This window comes from Drosophila grimshawi, unplaced genomic scaffold, assembly GCF_018153295.1.
Source record: "Drosophila grimshawi isolate 15287-2541.00 unplaced genomic scaffold, ASM1815329v1 contig_848, whole genome shotgun sequence".
NCBI classification, from domain to species: domain Eukaryota; kingdom Metazoa; phylum Arthropoda; class Insecta; order Diptera; family Drosophilidae; genus Drosophila; species Drosophila grimshawi.
In genome coordinates this window covers 15,728,716-15,748,000 of record NW_025063692.1, presented here as the reverse complement: position 1 = coordinate 15,748,000, position 19,285 = coordinate 15,728,716, and the positions used below count along the sequence as shown (strand labels likewise).

Here is a 19,285-nt window from a genome sequence, read left to right as displayed (position 1 = left end):
ATATTTTCGATGATATCTAAATTGATCGAATGATGTATGTGTGTATATAATGCAATATATAAATGATTTTTTTCTTTGTTTTTTTTTTGTTTTTGTTTTGCAGCAAGCCCATAATTGGGCCACTTCAAACTGGCACATCAATTTTGGTTTTCCTATCCGCCACCTGGCGCTGGCGGCGGTTCCTCAAGTGAGTTGCATTTATGGTGTGGGAGTTGCAGCATTTTTTTGATTTCTTGTACGTCTTTTTTATAATTTTGTTTTTGGATCTTTAGTTGTTTCCTATATAACGGCAAGTCTCTAAATGTACCCAGTCTCTTGCTCTGTTTACAGTTCGATTAAATATTCTTGCGTTTGTATACGTACGTATGTAACTAAGTGAACCTGAATCGTATATATTCATAGATGTAAAACTATATACTATGCTCTATATATATATATATATCAGTACAAAAATTATGTGTATGTATATTAAATATTGATTATGTATCTCCAAACTCTTGGATACCTTTATTAACATGAGACTTTAATCGTGTAGTACGAGTGCCAAGTACCGTGTTTTAAATGCTATATCAGTATATACACTATATAGTACAACACTTTATAATATAATATTCAGTCACTATTTCAATTTTTCAGTTACCTATTTTGATTTCACTTTGAAAATCGATCCACTAGGCATACATATGTATGTATATCCGACCTACGTATGTATGTATGTAGCCAACAAATTTCCAGTACAACAAGATGACAATCTGCAAGCCACGAATAACAACAACAACAACATCGATATAAGCAAAAAAAAAAAAACATAAAAAGAAAACAATTTGAATAATTAGAAATGTGCTAGAATTGTGCTTAGCAAGCGAATAGAAAATTTAAACAATAGACAATTGTGACGAGTGTAGGGAAAGATGAGGAAATGAATTTATTGTTTTTGTTTATTTTTGGATTTTCACTCGTTTCACTCGTATATTTATACGTATATTTTATCTGTCTGCTGCTGCTGCGGCTGCTGCGGCTGCTGCTGCTGCTGCTGCTGCAACAACAACAAAATGTTACAATTGATTTTGCTTAAGATGAACGTACATACATACATCAAATACTGGTTAATGTCAATTTCATAAAATGAGCAAAGCAATGCAAAGCAAATCGTTACGACTAAATTATTAATCATTCACATTTTGTTGTTTCTTTCTTCTTCTTTTCTTTGATATTGTGTCGTTAATCCACCTTGACACGCCCACCGCCCACCGCCCACTTCCACGACCACGTAACGCCACCGCTCAGCTACTAATATTCTAGCAAGATCGTATTCGTAATACTTGCCATACATTACAACAACAACAACAACAACAAGAACAATAAGAACAACAACAACAATATCTAACGGTACATCAGCATTGAACATGAATCGTAGACAGACACACATACGCACACACACAGCCGCGTATGTATGTGCATAGCAGCAAGCAAACTGAATTTCGAAAATACTCAGTGTTTCGACCTCAAGTATTGTCCAACACACACACACACACACACACACACACACACTCACCGACACACACACACACACACACACACCAACACATACACACACACCTATTGCCATTGCATATGCAGCAGGGGCATATGTTGTGCCTGGTAACGGTAAACAGTCCTCTTCACGCACACGCACACACACACGCACACGCACGCTGCTAAATTCGCCGTTAAACGCAATCGCCACTGCTCAAAATAAAAACAAAATTGAAAAAAAATATAACAACAGATGCAAAAAAACAAAATAATTAAAACTAAAACAAAAAGCAAAAGAAAAAAAAACAAAAAACAAAAAACAACAAGAAATTTCGTCTGCTTTGCACACGCAACACTCGAACGGTTGTTAAATTAAATGCTAAAATATCATACAATCGACACATCTCCGACAAGAACAACAATAACAATAACAATAACAATAACAATACCAAAAACTACAACAACAACATCATCAACAACATCAACATCAACATCAACAAAGAACAACAAAACCAACTGACACATCTAGAGGTAAGGAGTACGCCTGTCTCACTCAAATTCGCTCTCGCTCTCGCTCTGTCTCTCTCGCTCTCTATCTGTCTCTCTCTCTCTCTCTCTCTCTGTCTGTCTCTGTCTCTCACTCTGGTCTCGTAGTGTTGCCTAAATTGAAATTTAAAATTTATCGCATAGTTTATGGTTTCTATTTGATTATTATGATTATCATCATTTATATTATATTATAATAGATTGTTTTGTTGTGGTTGCAGAAATCATTCAATTCCCAGTTCTGTTTGCAAAGAGTACATAGTACATAGTACATAGTATATAGTACAAGTACATATGTATATTTATTTTTAGTTTTTTTTTCTTCCATTTCGTTTCGTTTCTCGTATAGTTTGCTCTTGTTCAACACTAACACACACATAGCTTGTACAATGCAGTACATAAGTAGGTATGTACAATAACTGTAAGCACATAGATAAGTGCATAAGTAGAATACCGCGTCTCTCTCTCTCTCTCTCTCCCTCTCTCGCTCTCTGTCATATTTCTCGCTTCGAGTGATTCCCTTTCAAAGGTTATGGCACACACATATGCACATACATACACACATATGTATGTATGTATGTACCTGCACTTAATACAATTATTGTACTAAGTGTGATGTTTATGAAATAAGCAGAAGCCCAACTAAAACAAATCAAATCTGGTATGTACACTTGTTTGTATACACTACTTATATATATATGTATATATATATGTATGTCACTACATTAATACATATCGAAGGTCACCAGGTAACCAGCATTTGCCAACTGCCAACTGCCAACTGCCAACATCCCCCAATAACACTAGCTTTTTTTACACTTTCCCCCACTGAATATGGTACTTGCAGAGATTAGCGTATGACTAGAAGCCTTATGTAGTTGCACAATAAAGCCGTTAGCTTAAATCAATTCAGCTTATTTTAAGAAAACTGAAAATTCTTGAAAGTTCAGCAAGTATCAAAGATAAACATATGAAATACACCCAGTAAAAACAAAAAGAAAAACGCATCTTTAAAATATTTTCAATATTCATATTACAATTCTATTGTCGAAAACTTCTGAGTTTTGAGCCAGTTTTTGCTTGATTTCTATGTTGCATCTAACTCATTCGTTTTGATTGGATAAGTCAAATGTGAATGAGTTATGCCATAGTCTACATTCAGGCTCATTTGTTTTAGCTATGCAATTAGCTTTCAGGCCAACTCGATATGCATATACATAAATGTAAATATTGAAATCTTCAAATATATATTTAAACTGATCCATCTATGAAATGTACATACATACATAAGTACAACAACAACAACAACAACTACTTACCAGTGTGAAATTTATAGTTTCGCTTATTAGTAGTTAATATTAGTAGTATTAGTAGTAGTTAGATCAATGTATAAATATAGTATATGTATGTATTACTTGTGCACGAATGAATGCAACATTTTGAGTGTCTTCTGTGAATGCGAATGTGAATCTTTTGCTATTTATGTACATATTAAAGACTGCATGCATATTCTGATAACTGATACTGCCATACTGATCCTCAACAATGTGTCTATCTCTGTACGAATGTAGTTTTCTATGTATGCATTTTTGTTTTGGTTTTGGATGTTTTGAATGCTGATGATTCGATATTATTTGAAAAAGGTTCTCTTACTTTCGAAATGCGCATGGAAGATGCAGACTCGAGACTCGATGGCAGTTCAATTAAGCTTATCAATTAGTTAACAATTATCCGCATTTCGTTTCTGTTTCTCTTTCATTCGTTTACCAACACAGACAGCAAAACAGCGCAAACCGACGAGGAGAAGCAGCGCGATCGGCAGCGCAACGAGCGTGAAGCCAAAAAGGAGGAGCAGGACGCTATTAACTACAAGGTGAGTGGGTGTGTCAGTGCTCCTCTGCCTCTTCTTCTCTCTCTCCCTCTCTCTCTCTCTCTCTCTCCCTCTCTCTCTCTCTCTCTCTCTCTCTATTTCTCTGTCTGTGTGTGTTTGTTTTTGTGTGTGAGTGTCTCGTGTTCGTTCACGTCTATTCGTGTGTGTGTGAGTGTTTCCTGTGTGTGTGTGCGTGTGTGTGTGCCTGCGTGTGTGTGCGTGCGTGTGTGTGTGTGTGTGCAAGCAGACGCATCTCTAACCAAAAAAAAAAAAAACCAAAAAAAAAAAACCAACTAAATCATAAACAAAAGCCAAAACAAAATTAAATTAAATTTATGCACGCGTTTCTTCATCAATCAAATCAAAGAATCGCTTGAGCGAATATGAAGTGAGCCCAAAGATGAGATACTACATACGCACTTCTCGTAATTAAGCAAAATAATGAGCCTAAGGCTGATGAATTTATAGTTAAAATGCACTTTGCAACAATTGCATGTAAACAGCGCGACAAGGAGAACCGAGAGGCACGTTTGCTGGATTTTGAAATACGACGCCAGCAAAAGCGTGAGGAGCAGAACCAGCAGCGACAGCAGCAGCACCAGTTACAGCAACACCAACAACACCAACAACAACAACAACAGCAACAACAACAGCAACAACAACAGCAGCAGCAGCAGCAGCAGCAATCTCAAAACGAAAAAAGTCCACCCACAACATCGTCGCATTCACAGCAACAACACCTGCAACAACAGCAACAGCAACAGCAACATCAGCCGCAACAGCAACAGCAGCAACAACAGCAACACCAACGTCAGCAATTGCAGCTGCAACAAACTGTTGCAACACAAGCGAACGCTGGTGGACGGGTTCATACACCGGAGACGCCCAAGCTGCAAACACCACCAGATCGCTCACTGCCGCCAGCCTTCCGCAGCCGTTCCATCGAGCGTGAAGCTCTTTACGAACGCAAGCGCTTCTCGGTGCCGAGCGTAGCTGAATTCAAGGTTTTTGTGTGTTCTTAATCTCTGTGTGCTGTTTGTGGCCATTGAAGGCATTCACTAAATTCTTTGTGTTTTCCCTCTTTTCCAATTTGTTTTTTTTTTTGTGCTGGCTTTCATGTAGGAGGCCGTAAGTACGACACCATCTCCGCAAACGCAAAACTTTACGGAAACGCCGCCGACAGTATACACGGCGGCATTGGCGGGACCGCCAGCAACAGCTGCAGCTGCCACAGCTGCTATAATACCCATACTACCGCTCGGCGTTGCGACGCTGCGCGATGATTCTACGGAGTCCGAGCAGTCCGTGACATGTGCCCAGAACCAGCCGGATGCCTACCATCGCATGTGAGTATGTCAATCGACACTATTTAGCATATTATCCAATTACATTCTCTTTATCCTGATACGATATGCTCCGATGACACGAGCTGAAAGTCATTGCTCAATCAAAGCCATTTGAAGCGCAGAAGCTTTCAAGTGCTTTTACCTTGCCTTCAATTTGAGTGTCGTTTTTTTTCTCTCCTCTTCTTTTTGTTTATTTTTAATAACTAAAAGATATTTCCATATATATATATACAAAAATAATAAATAAAAAAGAAATATTTATAGACGATTTTGAGAAAGTTACATTTAGTTTTCAATTGGTCACAAGTTAATTGAGAACATATCAACCCAATTCTCTGGCAGCATATTCTCGTGGTTCTCCCAGCATTAAAAGGCGCGCAAACGCTAAAAAAAAAACTCTCTCCGAGAGCTTTTGAATGCGTCATGTGAAAGCTTTTGGCTGTTCAGCTTCTGCAACACATTGATGACTGTTTAAACGGTTTCGATGCTCAGTTAGCCAAGACATGCACCTCCGGCCAAATGCTGCAAATTATGCTGCAGCTAAACAGTTTTGCAAATATTGCAAATATCTTCAAATAAAAATGTTGACCAAAGCATTTGTTGCTAAATAATTGTCTTATAAATGTAAATCTTTTTTGATTTGATTATTGTCCAATTATCTGCCGCACTTAACAAGTTTTACTCTCTCTTTTTAATGGGAAAATCGCAAAAAAAAGTATTTTGTATGAATAATTACTGCCCAACAATCTGTTCGTTTCCCACGTCTATATTTTATTTACCTGCGAATATGTGTACAATAAAAGGTTGTCAAACATTAAGTGGAACTGTCACTCGCAGAAGAATAATTAATTAAAGAAATAATTGCTTAACTTGAGTTTTTATGAGTCGGTCTTTTGCGTTCGATATTGCGCATACGACGTGAAAACAACTGCATTTTATAAAATAAATAATAATTGTTTATTAACATATCTTTTCGATATTTATATATACTCATACAAATGGATATTCTTTAGCTGAAATCCCAATCCCAAATTTGCTGTACTTTTATACCATTCAAGATCAAACTCTACTGCATACAGTGATCGTGGGCATGGGAATCAGTATAGTTATACTTACTCTTTCTGATGGAATCTGTCGCATCTGTGTCATGGTGGACTTTTGTGTGGTTTCAAAAGCACACCACCCGTCAACAAAACAAAGAATAAAGAGAACTTAACTCAGCTTACGCTTTGTATTAGTCAAAACTACAACAAAAAAAAGAAAAGTGCAAAACACTTGAGCTCGACACAAATTCCATATGAACAAGACATACATATGTGTGTGAGTGTGTGTGTATGTATTTGCATACTACATACATATGCACACGAATAAACGTGTCCATTTTCATTTCCATTTCCATTTCCCTTGGCGAGGCGCATTTTGGACAGAACATAGAAGAACCCCGCCTGGGGTTGGACTGGGATGTTGTTGGTTTTGGGTGGGTTTTTTTTGTTTTTTTTTGTTGGTGGTATGGGTTGCACTGCGGTTTTGTGACGGTGTGCTTGAAAAGTGGAACACGTGTGTGCCACTCAAAATTCACCACAAAAACAGAGAGCCAAAAAGCTTGTTTCTGTTTGTAAAACTCTCAATTGCAATTGCGCGTGCTATTAGCATGCTCTTTTATTCCACATTTCTCTCTCTCTCTCTCTCTCGCTCTCTTTCTTTTCCTTTTCTCTCTCTCTCTCTCTCTCAGTTCGCCGCTTGTACGACATTTTCCTGTATTTTATTGTTTTTCTCGTACAAGTAACACGTGCATTTGGCTTTGTCGTCGTTTCGATGCCAATGCCGATGTTGAGATGCCGCCGCCGTTTCATTTCTTCTGTTTTTTTTTATTCGCTTTTTTGTTGTTATTGCTGTTGCTGTTTTTTTTTTTTTGTTTTTTTTATATTTTACTGCCTTCGCACAAATGTTTTCCCCGCTCGTCCGCCGGCTGCCAGGCCAGCAAATTTTGTAGTCGTGTGTGTTGTTGTGGCCGTTGTGCGCCAGGTCGGCCAAGTCTGCTTTGTGCCTTCTGTTTTATGCTTTCTGCTTTCTGGTCTCTGCTTTCTGGCACTGCCACTGCCTCTGCTTCTGCCACTGCCAGCGTATTCGCCATTTTCGCTTTGCTGTTTTTCGGCTGGCGGGCCAAAATATTTTGTCTTTCGCCTGTCGACTTCATTGCGGTGTTACGTGTTTCGCGTGTCAGACGCAACGGACGGCCACGGCGCGCGGCAGAAGCGGCAAAAGAAAACAACAGAAAAACATATATATATATATATATATATATACATATAAATAAATATACATAAATAATATAACAAGCCATAGAACGAGCAATCAACAACAATAAAATATTTGTTTTAAAACATTCATAAATCGTAGCGTAGAAATAGTGTAGAACATAGAATTGTACACATACATGTACAAAGTCATATGTATGTATCATTTATGAAAATATTAAATGCAGTGATTAATTATGTATAACAGCCAAACGCACACGATTATGTACAAAAGCATGTATATATATATATATATGTATATATGTAACACACACGTGGACAAGAGATGAGACATGTAACAGATCCACAAATCGAATAAAATTCCGATTTGCGTTCTTAAACGCCATTTAAGTGCCATTTATGATGTGACATTGTGTGCCCAATCGCCAAATCGTTGTTTATCTATTCACATAAAAGACGTGCAAATATATATATATATATATATATGTGTGTGTATATATATATATATGGCAGACATTAAGCCAAAATAATTGATCATCGTGTTAGGGCACAAGTTGCGTGCAACATTTTCCGTTGGTTCATCTTACAATTTCTATATTTGTCTTCATGTGTGAATATCCAATCCAATTGCAAGCCAACTTTGTTGGCCATCTAGTTGCTCTTTGCTTTTTTTGTTACAGTGCTTGTGACTTGTTCCATTGTTGTTATGACACACCGATTGAAGAGCATCATTTAGTGTTGCGTCTTGTATTCGTCTTGTTCGAGGTTTAACCTTGCAACACGCGCCGGCAGCAATGTGGCCCATACACATACCATATTTAATAATATTTACTATGCTTTCATTTCATTTCATTGTTTTTTGCTAGTGAAATCGAAAAGTGTTTGTTTTGATGGTGCTGCCAATGCCAATTATGAGATTTTAACATAAGTGTGTCGATTCCCTTACTGATCTCTCTCAATCTGTGCTGCTTGAAATTCGTGTTATTCTCAACAACAAAAAAATCGATGCAAATAAAAAATATGTTTTACTTTTGATGTTTTACTGCCAACAACAAAAACAAGAAATGGAAAGAATTACGTATGTTTTAGTGGGTTTCTTAACTGAACTGACACACTCACACACACACACACACACACACACACACACACACACACAGAGACTAACACTCGTGGCCCATTGCGCCTGTGCCGCATGTGGCGCGTTGCACGTCGCAACATCCTCATTACACTTTGCAGCATTCTGTTATTTATTTGTTCTCCCATTTTTGCGCCAGAAATAAAAATAAGAAACAAACAAACAAATAATGCATAATCTCGCTCGAGTCTCTATCTCAAAGATCCAACTCTTTGGATACTAGACTACTAAATAAAACACAGATTTCATGCATATTAAGCATCCAGTGCCAACTGGGCCTTAAAGCGAAATCATCATAATAACTCAATCATATATCATTTCAAATTCAAATTGATTGTCAATCAAATTATCAATACTGTGCTATTTGCTTACTGTTATTGTCTGTCTCAGATATATATATATATATATATATATATATCTATAATTATATATATTGAGTTTGTATCAAGTTATTTGTCGTGCCTCTTGGCTGGCTTTGTTTTCATGCGCGTGTCAAATGATCTTTTTGGTCATATAAACATGACAAGCGTTTGAATGTTTATTGTGTTGCATGTCACACGACACATTGGACCCAGACACACACACACACACACACACACCCAACAACACACACACAAATATGCGTGTCGCGATCAACAGAACCAATCATAAAACAATTTATATAATTCGGAGGCCTTCAGTTGCCTTCAGTTAGTATCGATTGCCTTGCCATATAACACCTGACATGGAATCAAAATATATTAAAGTGTCCATTACAATTTCCTTTTCTAACGTAAGTTATGTGATTTTCTAAAATTCGATCACCATGCTTGGAAAAATACGATGTATTCACGCTGAATCTTTGACTTTGATTCGTTTTCATTTCTTTTATTGTTACTCGAACTAAACTTGATTTAATTCTCAGCTACAATAAGTATCCGTATTTCTATCCGATTTGCCACTTCCAATATTGTCACTTAATTTGAACTGCCCAAATCCGCATTTATATGCCTGTAAAAATGTCATTCTGTGGGTCATGGAAATCTGCAGTAAATAAACAGAGAAAATGCGGCATATCGACCAGTTGCCAGTTGCCAGTTGCCACTTACCAGTTACCAGTTACCAGTAACGCGTAACCAGAAACGTGAAACGAGAACGAATGTGGCTCTATTCTTACATATTTATAGCTAGTGAATGCATATATATGTACACACACATACATATATATATGTATATATTTGGGTATTTATTTTATTATTTATAATGTCGAATACGTGCTGCGCCTAAGCGACGACACTCTCCTTAAAGCGTCGCCTTGCGACAATCGCCCACCTCTGGAAATATATATATATATTCGTGACACCGTACATAATCTCGGCATCTGTGGACCGGAGAATTGGAATACGTATACAAATAGCAGCAATCCAAATATAAATACGAGTACCTCAGCTTGATGCGATGCCATTCAAATGCCAACTTTAGGGGAGTTGTGCAAAAAAAAAGAAAAGAAATAAAGAAGAAGATAATAAAAGAAACATAAACATAAACATAAACACATAAAACATTTAAAGATATGCGCATACATTTATCAAACATTTATATTTGTGTACGCATTTTGCACACTCCTCCATTTGGCCATAACAAATTGGCGACAGAGTCGAGCAAACTGGCAAAGGTATTTCAATTTAGTTAACAATTCGTTTGCCATGTTCCATGTTCCATGTTCCATGTTGTTGGCTTTCTTTTTTTTTTTTTTGCTGCACTCATAATCCATTTCACAGCACTGGTCGGGTAAATGCACATAAAAAATAAATGCTCGAAACAACGAGGCTTGAGAAGTGACGCAATAAAACATGTATATATATACAGGCTTCTATGTGTGTATGTGTGTGTCTGTGTGTGTGTGCGAATACTATTTTCAGCATCAAGACAAGTCAAGGATGGGTTGGGCGTCTCAGTCGGTGCCAGCGTGTCCATGGCAGCTGCAACCAAGTGCATAAAATTGTATTTTTTGTTATAGCTCTTTCCACTTTTCCTTATATGCATTTATTTTCGGGCCGACTATGAAATCTGCGCAGAGCCGAGAGTTGTTCTTATTAAGATCAAGGGCCCGCCCCAGTAGCTTTTATGTAATTTGCAGGCTGGCTGTGCGAGCCAGTTGCCATAATCCCACAAGCAGTAGTCAGCCAACCAGAATATGGCCTAGACTCTTGATTTATGTACCAAATGTGTCAAAGCAACGCTGAGCTGGACTTGTATATGCAAACAAAGGCACACACATATATATCTATATGGGACACATACATATATATATATATATATATATATATATATATATATATATATATATATATATTGCTGAACAGATAATCGGCAATGAGACAGTTTAAGCACTAAACAAAATCAATAAATGTACTTTTCTACACACACACATACACAGTCATCTGTAAGCAAATCATCGCAATCCAAGTCCATTTGCCCAGCGGCTATTTACTATAGCATACATTTGGGAGGCACTGTAAGCGGCGCACAATTTGAACAGCCGCTAATCTAGAAATAATTGTGTCTAATGACAAATTATACGGCAAACTGAATCGAAAACTTGGCTATGCCCCCCAAACACACACACACACACACACACACACACGCACACACACAAATAAGCGTTAAGTGCTGAGCAGCTATTATAGATATTATCAAACAGCTCGACAATGCATATATAATTGCCTTTATTATTCGAATCAGTGATTTCTGGATAGCTCACATTGTTTTCAAAATCAAATCGAATCGAATCGTAGATGCTTTCAGCGTATTTGTTAATTAACTGCTTGTGGCAAGTGCCAGTTGCCAGTTGCCAGCTGCCAGCTGCCAGTTGCCAGTCTAAATGCATTTTCAAATTTTTGCAGCTCCTTTTTTTTGTCGAATTTTTAAATGTTGATCCAATGAGTCTGGCATCGTAATCTAATCAAAGATTACTAAGACTTGGACTTGGTGCCAGTTTCATTAATCTAATTGCTGATTGGTCGCTGCTAATTCGCAGAGAATCTGTCAAATCTCGACAAGTGTGTTAAATATCTATGCTGTGCAAGAATTCGAATTGAAATCAAGTTCGTCCTCAATTAAAGTGAACAAGAAATAAGAGATCCTGTAGATATTTGAGGAAAGTGTTGAAATTTCAATTAGTGCTGTCAAGTTTGGGGCTAGGCAAAGGCTATAGTTAAGTCAGTAATCACTGATCAAAATGCCCTGTTGAACAACTTAATGCGCTGGGGGCCATAGTCCTGTAAAATCAATAAATAACAAATAAAGTGAGTAATATCATACATACTGTGTGCTGTTTGTTGTACTTAGGACTTGTGCTGATGTCGGCAGCTTTTCGGGCCTACCCTTTCCTGTCCGAAGGTCATGGCAGAAGTCACGAGCCGCCTGCCGTGTTGGTAATAGAAATTAGGCATTGGGTCTCAGCCAAAGTCAATGCTGCGCCTCGGTCATAATGGTTTCGCTTACCGGGCACACAAATTTGCATTTTGGTCCGCTCAGTTGCTGTGTTGTGTTGTGTGGTGTTGCGTGACCAGCCACGTGAAGTGGCATATGCTGGCGGCCCTGGGTCCCCAGCCCAAACCCGCCAACATTTGGTTTCAAGTCACGTTTTCCATGGTTTTGTTCCTTTGTTGAAATTTTATAGGCAAACAAAAAAAAACAACAACAAAATTAAATAAATTAATAAATCAGCCAAAATTGTTAAAGCTTTTTACTCAAATGCATATACCAAAAAGAAAGAAAGAAAAATTATATATTTAAAGTGCTTAGTAAGTTTGCCAACTATATAATCGTTGTTAGTTGTTTATTCAATGTGTCTCCATGTGTCTCATTTGTGTTGCAGTGTGTAAATCAAATTTTTGTTGTTGTTCTGTGCCACTTTGTTTTGGTGCACACAGTTTGCGCTTGCGTTCATGACACCAACAGCTTTGACCCCATTACTTTAACAGCTTTTTCGACAGCTCTGCTCTCCTGGATGTGGATGTGGAAGTGGATGTGGTCGCGAGTGTTAACATGCCATCCATTGTTTCATATTGCAAAGCCACAATTACAATATTGCCATAGAGCGGCTAATGACTGCAAGCCTGGCAAATTATTGTGTACCGACTACTGTATACCCTGCAAATTGAACTTGTTTAAATATTCAGCATTTCTGGTGACAGGACTAACCCGTATACAATATTTTTATCGTAGTTTAACTGTTGCAAAATATATTCTGGTTGTGGTTCTGGTTCTGAGTTTATTGCATAATGGGGAATTGTCCTGCCAGTCGCATTTTGAAGCAGAATTTGTGGAAGGATCTGGGCTAGAATATGTGTGCACATCAAGTGAATAAAATGAAGCAAACTAGTTGCATTTGTATGCATTATGTATGCATTATGTATGCATTATGTATGTATGTATGCATAGGTATATGGTACATACGTATGTACATAAATTCAACTGCAGTTTATCGATTTTATAGAATCCAAAGCAACAAATTATTGACTGGACTTGCCTTAAAGTAGCAGCTATAGCTAAAAGCTGCTGTGAAACATTCAAATTGTGATTATTAGTCAAATTTAAGTAAAGTAGTGTTCAAATCGGATAATCAACAAATGAAAATAAAACATAAAACATAAAGCTAACTAAAATTAAGTCGAACGACACAACGCATGCAACGGCCAAGTTAAAACAAAAGCGTTACAATCATGGCATCGGACTCCAGTCGATGGACTAGCAGCAAGTAGCAAACAAGTCGAGCAGCTGGCAACCAAAAACCCCGCTCAAGATGTCCATGGTATGCAGTCTGAATAGTGATGGCAGCCCGGCCAACATCAACACCAATACAAATACAAATACAAATACAAATACAACTGCAAATGCAACTGTAAATGCGAATGCGAATGCGAATGCGAACACAAATACAAACACAACTGCGACGCAGGGCAGCGCAGCTGCAGCGCACACAGCGTACGATTACGCGCAGCAAGCGAACATCGGTGGTGTGGTGGTGCCCAATGCCAGCACCCCGCTGCTGCTTGACCATGAGAGTCATGGCGGTGTTGGCGGCACTGATGCCGGCGTCGATTTAGCCAATAACGGCAGCTTGGCAGCCATAACGGTACTGCAACCGACCGGTACAGCGAATAGAGTGGAGCCATCTACAGTGTCTGTAACAGTATCAACGACAGCATCAGCGCCAGCGCCAGCGACGGCAACGGCAACGTCGACTGCGACTGCAACAGACACCGTACTGAACGTGAATAACGGCGGCATTTTGAATGTATCTGGTATGGCGTTGCCAGGCACATTAAATTTCGTAATGGGCGCCACGTCCGCCGCACAAGCGACAAGCAACAACGACAACAACAACAATATGGACAATGCAAGCGATGACTCAAACCCGGTCACTATTTACAGGTAATGCCTGCTGGGGGGGCTGAGGTTGTTGAACCAACTAACTAGAAAGAAGTGGCAAACTAGATTTACTAACAGTTAGTTTCGATACTTGGCAATAATCCGAGTATTTTTTTGTTTGCCATTAATAAAACTATAAATATATTTGTACATATTTAAGGCACTGTTTGGGTTAGGCACTATTAATGTACAATTTTCAAGAACAACAACAACAAGAAGAGAATACAACTTGATCGAAACATTGTTATGCCGGTCTATTTGCAGGTGCCGGGCTCCTATAGCGTCACTCGACTGTATGGAGGAGTTCAGTGGTACGGGCGGTCATCTTGATTTCGGTATCGAATTTCTCACTATTATATAAACTTATAATTTTTTGGTCTTTTAGTTTGATACTCTTCAATTGCTTGGCTTGTTGTATTTTCTATTCTTTTTCTTATTCTTTTTTTTGTTTTTTTTTTTTGTTTTTTTTTTTTTTGTGTAAAACTTATCACTGACGTATAAGTAGCCGTACATCCGCACATACATCCATCTCGAACATCGTCACGCGTATTGAGTTTCCCGATCACGAAACAACTCACGTTTTGCCCTGTTTCGCACCGCAAGTGGTACGAGTTGCTTTTTGATTCTATTTTCCCACAACTGGCACGAAACTCCGTTCGGAAAATTGTTATTTGCATATATGTATTTTGAATTAACGTGGCAACATTTAATATTGACAGCTGCATGCACAGCTTGGATTCCAATTAAGCTAAAAGACATTCAAGCCACAACAGTTGGGGCCATAATTAATTAGTTTATACCCCTGCAACCCAGTAACGCATCGATCGGTCTGACTAACCAATATCTACAAACTTTTCGAGCAGCTGCATTCCACTCTGTGAGAGTCTATATACAATAATTATTGGCTTGCTAAGTCGAAGGGTTACGGATCCTTAGCCATTCCAAAACACTTACAGTACATGCAACATGAACTGTGATTAGAATTGAAATAACCTTAGAACAGAGTAAAAACAGAGAACTTTAGATACTAATTTATATTCATTCTCCACGCATCTGTCTCCCTTACCAACTTGCACCTGCATTTAGGCCAAATACTTTTGGATTAGGCTGTCAAAGTTTATGTTTTATTTTGATGTTGCTGGTTATTGCACGGTTTTTTGTTTTGTTTTGTTTTTATTGCTAGAAAACAGTCTGTTAATGGGATTCACTAACAAATGAATAAACAAACTTTTACCGCCGCATGCTTACTGAACACAATCCGACCCCGACCCCGACCCCGATACTGATCCATTCCATCTGTGGAATGTTGCCATTGTCAACGCCTTAGGCCGTTCGATAAGCCTTGGCTCTAATCCGGCGCTGCCGCTGCGGCATGGCTCGACGCCCACACCGGGATTGCGGTACAAAAACCTGGGCAAGAGCGGACTGCGTATTTCGAACGTGGGCCTTGGCACATGGCCAGTGTTCTCGCCGGGCGTCAGTGATGAGCAGGCCGAGGCCATTCTAAAACTGGCCATCGACAGTGGCATCAATCTATTTGACATTTCCGAGGCGCACTCCGAGACGGAAATTGGCAAAATATTGCAGCGCACCGGCTGGAAGCGCACCACCTATGTGATCACAACGAAGGTGTATTGGAGCACAAAGTGAGTAATCAAATCAGGCAAAGTATATACTTATATATATGTATATATATATGCCTCTCGATTGTGTAGATCCGAGGAGCGGGGTCTATCCCGGAAGCACATTATTGAATGCGTGCGGGCAAGTTTGCAGCGTCTGCAGTTGAACTACATCGATATCGTCATCATTCACAAGGCAGATCCAATGTGCCCCATGGAAGGTGGGTATCATCAAGTCTTCTAGTTTGATTAAAGCTTTATCTATTTAGAGTGTATATATTTACTTATAGATACATATATCTATTATATGTCTATTTGTCCATTGTTATTTATACCGATTTCTGACCATTACTTGCAGAAGTGGTGCGAGCGATGAGCTATGTCATCCAGCAAGGCTGGGCCATGTATTGGGGCACCGCGAGATGGTCTCAGGTGGAGATAATGGAGGCGTACACCAACTGCCGACAATTCAACTGCATCACTCCGATCGTTGAGCAGTCCGAGTACCATATGTTCTGTCGCGAGAAGTGCGAACTGTATTTGCCCGAGATGTACAACAAAATAGGAGTGGGTCTGATGGCCTGGGGACCACTGTCCATGGCATTGAGCGATACGCAGAACGGGGACAAGCTCTTCCTGCCCAAGGGCTCGTTCAAGACCAAGAGCTTCTCGTGGACCGAAGATGAGATCAATCGGAATGTGCGTCTCCCCATTATTATTAATTGCTATTTTTTTTAGTTTCTTTCTATTATTAATTAATATCAATGTGTATTGTTGTATTGCTGCTGGCAGGCTGCACTATCGCCGCAGGGTAGCTGGGGCAAGGATCGCATTGAGGAGGGTCGGCGTCATTGCGATCGGTTGCGTGATTTGGCCGCGCTGGCCGAGAAGCTTGGTTGCAGTCCGACGCAGCTGTCGATTGCCTGGTCACTGAAGCACGAGCCCGTTCAGTGCCTTCTGCTGGGTGCCACATCGGCGGAGCAGCTGCATCAAAGTCTGCAATCGCTGCAGGTGAGTTTCAAGCCGCCATCACATCTAACGAATGAATATATATATATATTTATATATATGTGTGTGTATATAACATAACACTCACAGCTCTTGCCGAGGCTGTCGTCCAGCGTAATGCTGGAATTGGAGCGCATATTAGAGAATAAGCCAGTGCGACCGCCAATGATATCGACACTGGCGCTTCGGTGACAATCAGCCTGCCCGCAGGGCCCACTCAGTCTGAGCGGCGGTGGACCCTGCGGTGCCGATTCGCCCAAGCATGAGGAGGAGGCTTTCATTGAGGAGGCGGATGCCAAGGAGGCTGCCAAGCAGGGTTTCTGTGTTATTCAGTGACGAAAGGAGTCCTTAGATAACGATAATAAATTATTGAAAGTGATTAGCAGTAAAACTAGCCTAAGTAGCAATACTATGACAACAACAATAAGCAAACACGAGGTGCAGCAGCAACAACAACAGCAACAACAGCAACAGCAACAACAGCAACAACAGCAACAACAGCAACAAGAACAGCAACAGCATCTACAACTACAACAACCTTATCAGCATCGTGCCACACCAACAACAGCAACAACCAGTTGCCCAATTGGCTCGCATGCCAAACAGATCCAGTTTGATACGCTCAACAACAACAACAACAACAACAATGACATGGCTGCAGATGAGCCAGAGTCGAGCGGTGCCCCACTGCAGACGAAGGCCCAGAAGCGACGCTCACTGCTTGACTTCAAGTCATTCGATTTTCACATCAAGACACTGTACAGTGGCCTCCGTGTGGGAGCTGGCCACAAATCGGAACTGTCCACCCAGTCGGAGTCGCGCTCATCCTCGTTGTGCGGCGGCACAAGTCTGACCGTGACAGCTCTACCCCTGCCGCCGGATCTGCGTATCGAGGTGGTTGATCCGGAGCTGGAGCAGGAGCAGGAGTCGATGAATCTGCTGTTGGACCACTCGCAGTTGCTAAGCATGCCGCGTCGCGACTCAATGGCGCATCCATCATCATTGTCGCCGTACTTCCTGTCGCCGTTTATGGCAGCTGGCGGTGGTTCAGGCAGTGCATCGCCTGCAGCTGGTGCCAATGATTGCGGATCGGGCAACATACGCCGCTCCTCGACGTCGGACATAGTCTCGTGTCGACGTCGCGGCTCCACGGCCAGCAACAATCGTCGGCCCAGCACCTCGGATCTGTTGCGGCGAGCACGCGAGCGTCGCGGCAGCGAGGCACGCATGGGACGCAGTGTGTCGCATGGAACGATGCGTGGCATGGGCGGCGGCGGTGGTGGCTGCATGGGGGCCAGGCGTACAAGCATTGCGTTTTAGGTGCAACCTCGATCGCTACACAAGTCAATATTATGATTATTATACTTAATATTATTACTATTATTATTATTATTATATTATATTGATCAAATCAGCTGACAAATGGCGCTTATGAATTTTTACACACATAGAAACCAAGAACAACTCCGGTGAGTAAGAAGTTTTTTAAACCAAACCAAAGCAATGCAAAATCCAAAAAGAAAATCAAGTGACACACTTCAAGTACTTAAATGCATATATTTACTACTAAATACTTATACATAATATGAAATGCGAATGAATACTCTAACAAAAAAAAAAAACAAAACAAAACATTACACACCAAAAATACACTTCATGAATGCATTAATCCTCCAAACATCCCCCTATCTATCGCTTCCCCATCATTAAACACATGCTCCATTTTTGATGACAATATTAGATCCTAACTGCTGTTAACCATTCTCTCTCAACGTTTGGTTCACTTTGTCAAGGGTGCGCTTTTGCTAAGTATTTGCTTTAAGGTGATTAGTGCCCAAACTTACACACACACACACACACACATACACACGTACACACACACACACACACACACACACACACATGTACATGCACCAATTACACAAATTTGTAGATCATAAAACTTATGTGAATGCTCATATCAACTTGAAAACTAAAATGCAAAAAAACAAAACAACAAAAAAAATAAATAAAAATAAAAATCAAAACAAAACCAAAAAAAAAAAAAAAAACTCATTAAAAAGGCTTTTTTATTAAATTAGCTAATTAATTAAAAAATAATCTTAAAAAAATGTTGAACAGCAACCACAAAAATTCATCAAAAAAATATAAATTATAAATCAATTTTAGCAATTTAAGCAAAGAACAATTTAAATCAAATCTTATAGACATACATATTATGTAGCTAAAAATCAATTTGAATCTAAACTCAAGAAGTTTTTTTCTAACAATGAACAAGATTTAACGAATGCCTTTTATTAAAAATACACACACACGCACACACACACATACCCACACAGCGACACACACACACACCACACACATACACATTTCGCTCAATACACATTTTGTTAAAGAAATTTTCAGTCACAGCCTTGAAAATAGTACTTATGCGTATAATATAAAATATATATATAAAGTGAGTACATAGGTATATATATATACAAAAACAATTGCTAGAGATGTATGAAATAATTAGCGGTATATGCGCATATACAGCGTTTACATAATTCATATTTACAAATACA

The 19,285-nt window shown here is 39.4% G+C and overlaps 1 protein-coding gene across 1 annotated transcript; it reads left to right on the top strand.

The window, feature by feature from the left end:
* Positions 1 to 114: 114 nt before the first annotated feature.
* On the top strand, positions 115 to 18,739 carry LOC6564564 (the record flags this gene model as incomplete). Its single annotated transcript, XM_032738152.1, is given in 10 exon segments — positions 115 to 187; positions 3,837 to 3,934; positions 4,435 to 4,935; positions 5,054 to 5,277; positions 14,353 to 14,423; positions 15,416 to 15,734; positions 15,804 to 15,931; positions 16,069 to 16,409; positions 16,503 to 16,721; positions 16,809 to 18,739. Coding segments are annotated over 10 exon segments (3,204 nt in total), but the record flags the coding sequence as incomplete, so codon positions are not given.
* Between the last annotated feature and the right edge of the window lie 546 nt (positions 18,740 to 19,285).